At 39.1% G+C, this 14,461-nt stretch overlaps 1 protein-coding gene across 1 annotated transcript in view; it reads right to left on the bottom strand.

The window, feature by feature from the left end:
- Positions 1-14,461, bottom strand: part of LOC134474738 (intermembrane lipid transfer protein VPS13C-like) — a 94,440-nt gene that overhangs the window by 16,440 nt on the left and 63,539 nt on the right. Inside the window, 9 exon segments of the mRNA XM_063243276.1 lie at positions 12-81; positions 184-265; positions 1,104-1,244; positions 2,128-2,269; positions 7,534-7,769; positions 11,224-11,350; positions 11,927-12,060; positions 12,340-12,468; positions 14,293-14,457. Coding sequence (XP_063099346.1) covers positions 12-81; positions 184-265; positions 1,104-1,244; positions 2,128-2,269; positions 7,534-7,769; positions 11,224-11,350; positions 11,927-12,060; positions 12,340-12,468; positions 14,293-14,457 — 1,226 coding nt within the window.

The following is a 14,461-nucleotide window of genomic DNA, read 5'->3' as shown; positions in this document are numbered from 1 at the left end:
AAAATACTTACTTGAACTGTAAGACTTTACTGTACTCATTAAATCTTGTGATGACACTCACATCAATGAAAGGTTTGGGCTCTAAAAGGAAGCAGATGCAAGAGAAAGATTAGCTTTATACAAGACAAAACTTGCGCCTACTTAGCTTTTAGGAACAAGGTATGCCTGTAATTCCTTTTCTACCTGAATCCAAAGCAATGGACTTGGGAGGAGCCACAGGATGAAATACAACAGGAAACATGGTACCTGGTAACTGATTATCGACCTGAAAAGAAGAAAACCAACTTAGGCTTTAATGAAGCTTTTGGTGTCACAGACAGAATTATACAAAACACTACCTTCACCGTAATTCAGCATCTGCTTGGACATGTGACACCTCATAATCTGTAAAACTTACACACCTCAGCAGAGGCAAGTCTTTATATAATAATTACATATATGAATTCCTTCATACCTCTAACATATACTCTATTAGTGCAAATATTTGAACCAGTCAATCCTGTGAGATTTCTACTACCTATGGTTTAAATATTTAGATGTAAGTAACTGACTAAGAAATACAGAAGAATTCTCTAAATAAAGAATAAAGAAGAAAAAAAGAAAATGCCTTACATAACAACTTTATAGTTAAAAAGAAGACAAGGAGGGAGGTTCAGAGAAGGAAAAAGCAATCAATCATCCAAATGAAACTACCAGTAAAGCCCCATGCTTCACCATGAAGAACAACAAAGGAAGATCTCACTTGGGAATGCCATCACAGATGCGAGGGACTTTTAAAAACGACATCATCCCAATAAGACAACACCCCTGCACGTTAACAGGCCAAATTCAACAGCTGCCGGAATTACATGTTCTTTACTGCAGATGGTAAGGGAGATGCTGAATTCACATAATAATACTTGAGAGAAGAGGAAAAACATGAGCAATTTCTTTTTTTATTAGTTTGGTGCTGGGGGTTAAACCTGGGGCCTCATGTGCTCTACCACTGAACTATACTCAAAGTCCCACAGAAGATATCAAGTTTAATATAAAAAGAGAAATTTCACTGTCAAAATTGTCAAAGTACTTAGAAATACTTATTTAACTAAGGATAACAATATTACCTGTAGCCAATACAACCTGGCCCTTAAACTCCTCTGATGAGGAGACTGCTTAAATTCAACCTGAATTCCTGACAGAAAATCTCGTTTAATAGGGCACTGAATAGGAAGACGCATTTCCATGGGAACTTTATCAAAATTGACCTAGAAAAAAAGCACAATTTTGGTAAGTTGGTATTAGCAGAGTATCTCCTTTTAGGTATCTGTGCACTGATGAAACCAAATGAGAAGACTATCTTTCTATGTCTCACCAGAAGATCTTAAGGTCATCTACAACCGAGAGCTCTGAAACAGACTCACTTTTCTAAGAAAGCTCACTATACACAATTAATAGCTAGCTTCTGCTGGACACAAAGGGCACAGCCCCACCCCGCCCCACTTATGTGCAGCCCACTGTCAGGGTGGGTGGGAAACAAATCTGGTGACCAGTGCAGATTCAGCTGTCAGACACTAGAGACAAAGAACACCTAGAGTATACGACTGAAGATGGCAAGCTGCCCACTCAAGTCAAGTTTCTGGAGTCTTCCTGCAGCCACCATAACTTTCAGTTTTTGTTCTGGAAGGCCTCATGGAGAGCACACCTTTATTTGTGGATACCAACAATCATTCAGATTAATGAATTTAATTCAGCAGAACTTTTGTAGGTTTTCTAACAATGAAGTAATGTAACTGTACTTAGCAATGCATAGGTATTATTCAACATATAAGAGTAAAATTTTCAATAAACTACCATAATTGCTGCATAAATTTCACAAAAAGTTTCACAAAACTGATTTGTAGAAAAAACCAGTTAAAACAATACAGAAGAGAAACATTTAAATCAGGCTTCACAGTACAAGATTATATTAACACATTTAATTGCAGTGACACCATATAGTATTTTAATTATATACGAACACTCCTACTAATAAGTAAGAGTTTATTTACTAACAAACACATATTTCAATGTCTACACATACTAGACAATAAAACTACTCACTCCCACTCCCAACAACAACAAAATACACCTCTGAACACTGGGGCTTACCTCAAAATTATTCTCTAGCTTCACCCAGCCGCGGTCACAGGAGCGCTGGTGCTTCTGGTAGGAATGCTCCAGGAGGAGTATCTGCTTCTGACTAAAAGGCTTCCATTTCTGCTGTGGTTTCATTTCCCAAACAACACCAGAACTAAATAATTCACAAAGAGGATTAAATTAGAAACACAGATTTAAATTTGTGGAACTGTCATTCAACTCCAGATTAGTATAACTCCTAATTTCCTATGGAAATTAAATTGATAAAAGAGATCTTTATAATATTCAACACTATCTGTGTTGCAAAAGCTATATAAAGAGTGATTATTATGTAGACATCTAGAGAATTCCATAAACTTTTTAATTGATAAAATTTAAAATATGAAAATAATTGAGAATTTCTACAAACAAGAGTCTACTAGTGAGACTTCTGTGAGAGCAGATAACATCTTGCCTAATTAGTATTCCTATCAAAATCCACTGTAGGGGCTGGGGATTTAGCTCAGCGGCATAAGTGCCTGCCTTGTAAGCAGGCAGTCGTGGGTTCGATCCCTGGTACCAATAAAAATGGAAAATGAAAAAAAAAATCCACTGCAGATGTGCATTATTAATGATGATGCGGAATGAGCGTCTATAGATACCGCACTTTGGAAACAGGTACTGTCAAACAGGGACAATGATCTATACAAATACGGTGACTATTGTAATGAGATTTTAATTATGTTAATATATTACTTGAATGACATTCCTAAAAGCTTACTAAATTCTTTCGTTGACATTTGCTTTTTAATATACTGCAGATTAGGTGGCAGTTCTTTATCTGCCCAAATGGATATTAAAATGAGGAAGTTTCTTAATTATTTGCATTGAGGTCAGGAAAAAATGTTGCTGGAATCAAGATGAAGGTCATAAAGTATATTCTCTCCAAATATTTGAGAGATTGGATATCCTGCTTCTTGTTTTGACTCCGGATGGCACAGAAAGTTCATAAAACAGCTTGACGTTACTTGTTATTCAAAGAAAAGTTGTTTCCAAAATGAGTCTACTGAAATGTAAGTTTCCCATAGAGCACTGCTTAACCTTCTAATTTTAGGGTGAGAGTCACTGAGAAGTATTATCAGGTCTTCAGCAAAAATAATTTTCAAAGTCATTCAGTGTTGAGTAGTGACCACAGATGAGTTTTTGCTCAAAAAATGTTCATCTTGGCCCAGAACTCAAACAACTAGAGTTACCACTGCTACAGCACTGCATTCACTAAGAACGATGAGGAAATTCAGCTTCTATTTCTAGCACTCTCAGAGCTGACAGCAGCTAACCCAACCAGGATGGGTGAGCTCACTGCTGGACACCACTGGCTAGGAGAAGGCCGATCCAAACCCTTTCCAGAGAGCACCTACTAACAGGTAAACACTGGGAAAACACAGGCTTTAAAGGCTTCATAGTGTTAAAGCTTTCTCAATTTGTCCAGCTAAGTTTTTTCCTGCTCCCACCCCAGCCCCATATTTGGCTGTAATATACTAGAAGAGTCTTTCTTAATAATGCTGAATCTATTTCTTCAACTTGTTTAAAGGTATCCTCACCAGCAGTTTTTCTAGGCAGACTACTGACAGAGGCTAATTCTTCAGTTTCTTCAAACTCAACACTAAATTCTCCAGTAAATAACTGAGCAGAACTGGGAACATCTGTTCACTTATCAAGAGCTTAGGAAAACTGTGTACTCATGACTCAATGCGCTCATTCATGCGTTTTTATTGGCTGAGGTTGCTCTCAAAGTTCCCGCTCCTTTATGGAACTGTTCCGGCTGAGGTCTAATGGCTTTAAACAGCTTTATTTTCTCTGGACACATTTCTTTAGCTCCTGTTATCAGCCATGACCCAATTAACTTACTAGTAGTAAAAAGATTTTCTTTGCTTGCCTAGGAAATGAATGACTCGCTCTGAAACTCACCTTGGTTACAACCTCACTTTGTCGTTTTCTTGTTTTTAATCAAGAAATTATGCTGTAGTAAGACATTTTGTTTCAAATCTTCTGTACATTGCTGTGTTTTTTTCATGTATGCTTTGTTTACAAAGGTCAATACAGTTTGCATTATTTTAGCACAGCTATGATGCTGTTATACAATAAAATAATGCTTTACCATTTTGAAACAATAATCCACACTGCATTGTGCCCTAAGGGTCACCTTCAAAGTCTACCATCAGTACTACAAAGTGTGCAGTAAAGCAAGCAGTATGTACAACAGTTGCTGGGATTTGTAGCACAATGAACACACCCTAACATCAGCCACCAACACAAAAGAATGAACATGCTTGCGGTCCAAAACCTCAACTTCAACCCTAACCTTTGAATATCATACAATTGTTACGTATTACAAAACAAGGATTCTTTTGGTTTTTTCTACCCTATAAACGTGTGAAGAATCATTCTTAGCTCAAAAGCCAAAGGAAAACAGGCAGTGGACCAGATTCAGCCATACCTTACTGATCCTTGCATGAGAGAATATTGTTTACAGAAAAAAATGTAAATCTATAATACATTAATTTGCATAGTTTACTAGTAACAATCACAAGAAATCTTCACTATCTGGTGATGTTTAGGAGTTAATGAAGTTATTAAACAAAATTATCTACTACAAATTACATATATCCAAAAAGTCTTTATGATAAAACCTCCAAGAAAATTTCCTTAGCTTGATAATGAACATCTACAAAACACCTATCACTGACACTGTATTTCAGGAGGATAAACTAGATGCTTTCCACAGATCAGGAAGAAGGCAACGATGTTCACACTCACCCCTCTCATTCAACACTGTGCTGGAAGTCCTAGATAATGCAGAGAGAGGAGAGGAAAGCAAGAGGAGAGGGGAGGAGGGGAATGAATACTGGAAAAGGAGAAATAAAGCTATCATCATAAATGACATGATTGTCTACACAGAAAATTTCAAAAATGAACCAAAAAAAAAAAAAACCCACCCCCAAAATTCCCTGGAACTACCAAGCAATTAAACAAGGTTGGAAGCCAGAAACACAGTATCATTTACATTAATACCAAATAAAACAGTGCTTAGGTATAAATAAGTCTAAAACATATGTATACAATCTGTGAGAGAAAAACTAGTGAAAGTGGTGAAAGAAATTCAAGAGCTAACAGAGAGCTACTCCACACACACAGACGTGAAGAGCTAACATTGTTAACATGTTTTTCCCAAGTTGCTTTATAGATACAATGCAATATCAATAAAAAGTTCAGCAAAGTATTTTGTAACTATCAACAAACTGATTCTAAAGTATACATGGAAAGGCAAAAGGATAAAAAGGAGACAACACGAGGACAGAGTAAGTCAGAAGACTGATACTACCCTGCTTCAAGCCGTACTAGAAAACTAGGCTAATCAAGATAATCTGCTGCGAAAACAGAGAGCCTGGACATAGACCCAAACAAATAGGTCAAATAACTGTTTAAAAGGAAAACAAGCAACTAGACAAAAGACAGTCTTTTTAGCAAATGACAGACAACCCTGTGCAACAAAGTGACCTAGACACAGAACTGCTATCATTCTTTACAAAGCCATTAACTCAAACTGGCTTACAGCTCTAAACATACACAGAACAGACTGTAATTTCAAGAAGATAATAGGAGAAAATAGGGAACCTGGGCACTGAAGAGACTACTCAGCCACAATACCAAAAGCACAACCCACAAGAGAAAAACTGATGCTTCTCTTGGAAAGACACTGCGTAGACAATTTTCTAAGAAAGCCATAGACTAGAAGAAGCTTTTTGTAAAATATGTATCTGATAAAATACTAGAATCCAAAATGAACAACTCAAAAGAAATGAACAAACTCAAACGAATGAACAAACGAAAACAGCAAATTTAAGTAGAGGAAAGACCCCAACAGCTAACAGAAGAAAGCACTCAAGACAAGTAAGCATATGAAAAGTACTGGGCATTAGATATCCTCAGGGAACTGCAGACTGAAGCAACAGGAGCCCTTTACTAGGATGCCTAAGATCAGTCTTTCCCAGGAATTCAGGAAAAAGAGGAGAGGAGGGATTAACAGACGAAAGACAAGAAACTTTTAAGGCCTATGTTGTTCTATGTGATACTGTAATGCTGGGTTCAGGTTATATACTGTGACAGTCATAGACTAGTAAGAGTGAGTGAAGCCCAAAGTAAACGAAGTACTTATTTTACAACAGTAATGTTAGCAGCAGTCATTAATTAATAACAAATACATTAGTACAATTTTGCAGGCTGTTAGAGGAAACCAGGGCAGAGGTTTGTGAGAGTTCTAGATTTAAATTCAATCTTCTTCTAGACTTAAAACTGCAAACAAATAAAGGTCTATTTTTAAACACTATATAAATGACTTTTTCCTTTGGAGCCTAGATATTACTCAATGTGTATAAGGTGAAAAAAGTAATCAAGTTATTTCAATAAATTTTACCAATATTCTTACAAAGGACAAGTTGAAAAATACCACAGTACATGTAACATCAATGTGAAAAGAACATATCAAAGAATGAAAGAGAGCAAATTTCATCTCTATGACTAAACAAGTGGTTTTCAGTTTTTAAAAATTCCATGTAATACTGAAATACAAAGCCAAGTGTTTATTATTTAATGAAGTTCTAAATAACTATTGACACTACATCCTATATGAGTGTGTTTCCTAATTTAGTTTTGGCAGCTTCCACCGACCCAAGCTAGTTTCTACAACCTTTCTATAAATAAAATTAATTATTTCGATTTCAGTAACTCCAGTACATATGTACTTTTTTTTTTTTTTGTATTGGGGGATTGAACTCATGACCTTGCACTTGCCAGGCAGGCACACTTACGCCGCTGAGGTAAATTCCCAGCCCTGTGTACACTTCTTTGTAAAATTTCTTGTTGTTTCTAGAGCATTCTACAAAGAGAAAAAGGAAATCTACAAAGAGAAAAAGGAAACCAAGGCCACATCATCCGTGAAAAGCAGCACTTCCTTTCCTACCAAGACAACATGTACTGTGTAAGAAAGCAGAGACAAAATTTTAGTCATCTTCAGGCTCCAACCACTAGCAGTTCACACAGTTCCCCACGAAGTCTCACTGACTGATTATGGAGCCGTGAAGGCAAATCTTTTAGAAACCAAGTGCCCACACTGCAACTCAGAATGCACTTATCTCTAAGTGCCTATGGTGCAACTGGAGCTGAATAATGAGTTTCAGTCTGGAAGGAACTACTCGCATCACTCACACTGACGTCACTGCAGAGGGCTCTGCACACAGCTACAGCATGCAGGTTTGCCGCCACCACTGTCACAGAGCCTAACAAACTCAAAGGAGAACCTGCCTGCCCTCATCTTATGCAGCATTAATGAACAGAATGCTTTCTTGCAGATTCTTCATGCCTTACTTCCATCTGGAATACCTGGTTATTCCGATATATGAAACTTCCTGCTTGCTTTCATTGTTAACCAGTGAGAGCCCAAGGCTGTGGAGAGAGAAGGTTATTTCATGGTCAGCCTGCTCCATTTCCTCTGCCTGCAGGGCTTTGGAAACCAAGGCCACATCATCCGTGAAAAGCAGTACTCTCTGGCGGCCATCGAGGAATGACACCCAGTGTATCTGGATGTTTGCATCACAGGGAAACTGGCCACATTCGTCCTGGGGAAACAAAGACACATAGTTTTAACTAAAATTGAACCACAGCAACTGAGAAAGCATAGGCAAGTTTAAAAGCATGACTGTAAAATGGAAAACTTTAAGCATCCACCTGACTTCACGAAAGTTATTATCTGTTTTAAAACAACACTCACCTTTCTTCAGTGACAAACATTAAAAGTGTGTTTTTCATTTTTCTACCTTAGTGTGTGTTACCTGGTTAATGCTCAAAGAGCACTGAGCTGGAACAAGAGTATGCTTGATAGTAATAATGCCAAAAGATGTTTGTCTCCACGCTGGAGAACAGAATACTTCCGAAATAGGAAAAACATAACCTGGGCCCGAGAATATAGCTCAGTGGCAAGTACAAGGTCCTAAGTTCAATTACCAGCATCCCTGATATAGATTGGAAACTGGTGGTAAACTTAACGCCAGCTGGATTACATCAGCATGCTCCTGAGCACAATGTTCCACCTTAGGAAGGTTGCCAGCATACAGAGATGTGGAGAAGATAAAGCATTGAGGCATTGTGGGTTCTCCTAGTTGTTGCTGTTTGAGCTGCTAGTTTTCCTGGAGAAGCTCTGGTCCTCACATCGAGCACTGCTTCCTGGCTAAGGAGGGGAAGACGTGTGCTGCTTGGTCTCTAGGATGAACTCGTCACGCTGGCTTCCTGGCATGTACCAGACTATGCTTGTCGTTGGAGGAGCTGGGGAACTCCGTGTTGCTGAGGATGGCTGTGGTGCTTTTCAGGACAGCCCCGGTCTTTCTTTTGAACATGACTTCTCGGCTCCAGCATAGAACCGTCAACTTAGCAGCACAGCTTCTTCAACCCGCTGGCATACACTTTCTAGCTTCCACTGCTAACCTCTGGACCTTCCCCGCATAGACTGGTAAAAAGAGACTGGCATGAGTCCCTCTCAAGGGCTCTAGACCTCCAGTTGGACTTGTGGGAGGCATTGTCATGAGCTCTGGGTCTTCATCTGGACTCATGCAAGACACTACTGTGGGATTCAGGCCCTTAGCTGATTAACTATTCTGTCTTTGGTGTTTCAGATAGATTTCCTGCAGTTTCTTGTGTAACTTGGGATGACCATCAGAAAATAAAATTATAAACTTCATGTCCTGATTGTAATTGTTTTTCTCACAACGCCTGACTACAACCCCCGCAAAAGTAACGTCAAGCTAAATTAGCCTACTAGTCTATTTTTGTTTTAATAATTTGTAACACAGCAAATATTTATGCAAATCACTCTGCCAAAAATAGTCAAACTGCAGTAGTTGGTTTGTATTCAGCTGAGCAAAAATTAGACTTCTTTGCTGAATGTTTCATGTGGCACTTGAAAATATGAGTCTGACTTATTTGGTCAGTGTTTTCAGACACTGAATCTGGACTTAACTTAACTGCAACAGTTTCTGCCATGTACCTTTTCATCTCCTGCTTTCTTCAGCAAAGAGAAAAAACAAAGGATTTTACCCAAAGCAGAGGACTAAGTTCTGTAGTTGTGGTTTCAAGTGTAAGTTTTGAACTGTGTTACACGGTTACAGTAGCCTTCCGACTGTTTTTTACTCTAATAAGTAGTTTAATTTTCAGAGATACCTGTTAAGAAGACAAATGCTCTGTATAAACTACAAAATATTATAGGTGTCTTTCATTTCATCATTTTTTACATTCTTGGACTTGTATTTGTTCTTTATCTATTTGATCAGTTAAAAGTTAAATGAGGTATGTTAACATACCCCAGCAATATGTTTACTCACATTTTAATACAATGTTATTCACTGCATGAAGGTTTATGGCTCACATCCCTTTGTGTCATATTATTGTAATGTACTAATAGTTGTGCCTTAAATTATACTTGAGCAGAGCTAAAATCAGCAGTTTTGATTTCATTCTAACTTTACTTACACACTGAAATTTTGTATCTTTATGCTTAAAATTTTAAGTTAAGACAGATCTCCTGTAAGTGTATCAGGTACTTTTCTTTCCTTTCTTTTTGGAGAGGAGGTCTGGCTCTGTGGCTCTGTGGCCCTGTGGCCCTGTGGCCGAGGCTGACACTGAACCCTGGGCTCCGCAGACTCCCTTGCCTTCAGCAGGAGCTGCAAACATACACCCAGCTTTTGGGTTGCCGTATGCTTTTGTCTGTCAGCAGGAAAACTTAAACCACTTTTACCTACTGAGGAAAGAGCCGTTCAGAGCCACTGCCTGTCAGAGGCTCTTGGGACTGCCCTGTCACATCCACTCAGACCTGGGCAGAACTCCCTTCTCACACCATCTTTCCAGACAAGAAGCCAGCAAACCATGCTGAGGTACAACTATGTGCTCTTCGCTGGTCTGATTCTCTCATAGAAAACAGGGCAGAGACATTAAGAGTAGAAGCTCTGCATACACTGCTGCGAAGGCTCTTTCTGGGTCTGCCCCGTGCAGGACGCAGTACCCCTGCCTCCACAACACCTCCACTGCTCCCTCTCGGAGGTCCGGATCTACTGCCTGGCACTTGTGGCTGCTGGGAAGAATCAAATGTGAGGAAGAGGCACCACCTGCAGCCGGCCAAGGGCTCCAGGGAGAGCTCCAGTGACTGAGTCAGGGCGCAGACAAGGGCAGGCTTCTCTGTTCTTCCTCTACTGACAAACTGGATGCTTCTCTACTGTGAAAGTGAAGCACAAGCAGAGCAACAAAGCTGCACCAAATAGAGCCTCACTGCATAGGAACAATTACTTTCACTTCCTAAAGGTCAGCTCAGGCTTTCGTTTTTCAAGGTATCTCAGAGTGAAAACAGGGGCAGATAACTGTTGGCCAATCACCATTTAAAGAAAAAGCCAAGACCTCCTTTTTAACACTGAGCACCCTAGGACAGCCTGTAACACTCTACAAAGGGAAGTGTATCTATGCAGAAACGGGATGATGTATCAGTAAAGCAAGAAGACCATTTCTCTGTCAGGGAGGAGGCTGGCAGGTGAATTCTTAGGCCTCTTCTAGAGTTCTCAATCCAAGAAACAATTGATTAGTTTAGCTATCTATCATAGTTATTTCATCAAATCCTGTATATGGGAAAACTTACATACTATCAAACTCTCTGAATAATAAAATACATGGCCATGCTTAGAAAAACATGCCTGAAAACATTCAATGCCAATGGAGGTAGAGGTGCTTTCAAAATAAAGTTCAATTTTATTTAACCTTAAAATCCTTTCCATTTAATAACAGTAAATAAAAAGGTATTTTACTAATCTTGTCTTGGACTAGATGGAGCAGGTGTATTTTTTAAATTGTAAATAAATTTTGATTAACCTATCAGTATGAACTATTTGCAATCTCAAGTTTGAATAACTTATTTCAAAACTCGTCCCCCCTTCACTTTCAGCTCAGGGAGGACCCAGATGACATGGGAAGGAAGCTAGCCTGTCCACTTCCCTCAGCACAATGCAACACACCCAGCAACTCCCCATCAAGAAGTACCTTCAACAGAGCATGCTCCCCACGACTGGCTGCATATGTCCACGTAAGTTTTCTGGGGCCAGTAGGATCAGCCCAGGCAAAAAGTCGAGCTTGTCTTGGCATTAAGACTACTTCCTTCTGTGATCCACTATAACACAAGTGACAGAGGAAAGATTAAAATGTCCTAGCCCTCATGTGTGAATAGGAAGAAAAATTCCTATCATCTGAACTATAAATTTAGAATCATTCCCTACCCACACTCCTCTCCCTTGGTCTTCTATTATCTCTAACCAAAAATTTAGTTACACATTTACAAGGAGAAGTTCACTGAGTACTACCAGACTACAAAAAAAAGACAATGCAACAGGTTCACTGTCCCTTACCTGCAATTCTAAAATTTAAAAGGCTCCAAAAACCTGAAGCTTTTTCTAGAAGTTTGTCAAGTATCACTTGGCAGTGAAACCTGATTTGAACTGCTGTGAGACTATTAATGGTTTCTATTTATCCTTCCTGCATTAATACACTTTTGTGTTGTTACAAAAACATTAACGTGTGACCACAGAGCACTGTCTCAAGACATAATGAGGCTGTTGTATAACAGACGCACATACTCCGCATACTGCCTTTCTAATCTCTGCAATGCTCGGATGTTATCAAGAGTTTCCCAGAAAGGACTGTAGACCAACAAAAGCTAAGAAGATTCACATTAGCCCCTGTCTCCTACCTCTGTTTGTACGTGAGGATGTCCCACGGTGTGTGGTTTATCAGGAGGGCAGGTGCAGACCCCTCATGGTAATCAGAAAAAGTTATGACAGTGGAGTGTTCTGCAGTATTTACATCCACCAAGATGGCTCCATTCTATTGTAGGAAAAAGATCCAATTGAGGTACTGGTTATCATTTACATGTGGGATGTCAACCAATTATGTAAACACAAGAGTTTTGTTTTCTAGGTTATCAATGAAAAGTAAATCAGTTCTGATTTCAGAACTGATTCAATTTTGTTATCAAGGCCTTAATACTGATACAGCAGTGCTTCAAGCAAATTACCAGCAGATTTTTATGTCATGATTTAAAGAAAAAATTTTAAAGCAAATTTTAAAAATCTAAGACATTTATTTTAAAATATAACAGCTTACCAGTTCTTCTAAGGTCAACAAAGTGCCATTATCTTGTCGGTTATAAAAGAATGGTTTGGAAGGTCTCTCACAGCCCACTACTCTCAGACAAAGTTTGCCCGACAGATTTTCAGGCCAAAATGGAAGGCACTGAAAACATAAAAGTTAGCATCAGTCTTTATACAGCACAGTGGCATAAATAAGAAATGACTAAGTCAGTTTTCAACTCCAAATCTGACACTGATTAAATTATTACTGAGTTTCTTTAAAAGACCCTTTACATCTAACACTAAGACTACTGAACTATACCTCTGTATGAAATCAGAGCAGCTTCACTAGAAGGGCACAGATACTAACCTGCATGTACTTACGGGCAGCACTTTGCTAATCCACACGCACTTAGACACAGACGCAGTATGAGATACTGAAGAGCCTGTGTGCCCAGAAGGCCTCACATGTCTCAGACACAGCATTATAAACCAGAGCTTAGCAAAATGAGCTTCTGCGCATAGCTCCCTTTACTTCATCATTAAGTGAAGAAATCGTTTATAGGGCATTTTATCCTTGGTAAACCAGAACGACCAACGAAGGCAGAGAACAGACCAGTGTGGAGCTGGTCAGAAGTGTCCATGTTACCATCCGAGCTGCTCAATTTTAAACCCCATGCTTCAGAGCTTCTGTTCCCCTAACTGTAAAACTGGGATTTCAGTTTCTAATGCAATACAAATTGTCCTTCTGCTATAGAATACTGTATAAATAAAAATACTGTTGATAAATCTACATCAATGATAAAAAGATACGCACTTTTTATTTGTAGGATACAGAAATCATTTCAAGTAGCTTTAAAATACCATGCCTTCTTAGAGCTCTAAAGTGTGGTACTGCAAGGGGAATCCTTCTTTTTGCTATGTATCTTTTAAAATAACTTTAGAATCTGGGATTTTTGTTGTGATTTTGTTTGTTGTGAGTTGTACTGAAGACTGGAAGAATGACATCAGCTATCCTTAAGCTCAGCTGGTTTGGTTGACAAGTTGGGTCCAAGTCAAGGACCACTGCTGACCCTCAAACCTTTTTCCTCTTTTCTTTCCTTCGTTCTCTTCAGTTCCTCAAACACTATGGAAACCATGAAGTTTAGTTTGAAGCCAGACTTTCTGATATAGACAACCAACATCCACCAAGTCAATCATCAGTGACTCTACTGGCCCTGGAAAGTCTGAACCTCAGTCTCCTTCTCTGTGAAGTGAAAGGGTTGAATTTTACTGTCAATTTTAGTTAAACAGACACAATTCTTAGTTTACCTATTCAGAAATTTTACAGCCTCCTATGATTTTGCCCATACTTTCTTACTCATGCAGCGTAGGCACTGCCAACAAGCTTACAGTTCCTTCAGGACAGAAACATTTCACTGACAATCATGACAACACACAGTACCTCACCTCTGGATATTTCCCACAGCACACATGCGAGTTTTGCATGTATGTGAGAACTAGAGAACAACTGCTAGCCATCTAGACGGGGTGAATGCTAGGTACCAATCAGCAACAATTTTCCTTTTTAAAAAGTACTTACAGTGTGAAAGAAACTCTTTCTTTCTTTTTTTTTTTTTTTTTTTTTTTTTTTTGTCTTTTTCCTTTTTATCACTACCGGGGATCGAACTCACAACTGCCTGCTTGCAAGGCAGGCGCTTATGCCGCTGAGCTAAATCCCCAGCCCCTGAAAGAAACTGTTTCAAAACTGGCTACCCTATGTTAACACAAGCATGGCAGTGTAAGACACAGAAGTACATACAATGCTTACTTGTATGTCAAGGACTGAGGACAGAGAGGAGAAGGGGACAAAAATGTTAAGATGTGTTAGGCACATGTGCAATTCCCATGTGAATGTGTACGTACTGCAAAAGTGTACTAATAAGATTTTTAAGAATATATTCCTTTGGCATTTTTGGAATCATCCTAATTAAAAGAAAAAACTGACCTCTGAAGAAGCAATGTAGCTCCATTTATTAGTTGACACAGAGCCATCGGACGCAATCTCGCTGACTTCCAGCTCTAGTGAGGACTTGTTTGCGACGGTGCAGAAGGGCGTCAGAGTGACGATGCGCGAGAGGTTGGAGCTGCTCATTTTGATGCTCACCCCAACCTGT

This window comes from Cavia porcellus, unplaced genomic scaffold (assembly GCF_034190915.1).
Source record: "Cavia porcellus strain 051 isolate PalLab524CR breed Dunkin Hartley unplaced genomic scaffold, mCavPor4.1 scaffold_37, whole genome shotgun sequence".
NCBI classification, from domain to species: domain Eukaryota; kingdom Metazoa; phylum Chordata; class Mammalia; order Rodentia; family Caviidae; genus Cavia; species Cavia porcellus.
This window is presented reverse-complemented; position numbering and strand designations above follow the sequence as displayed.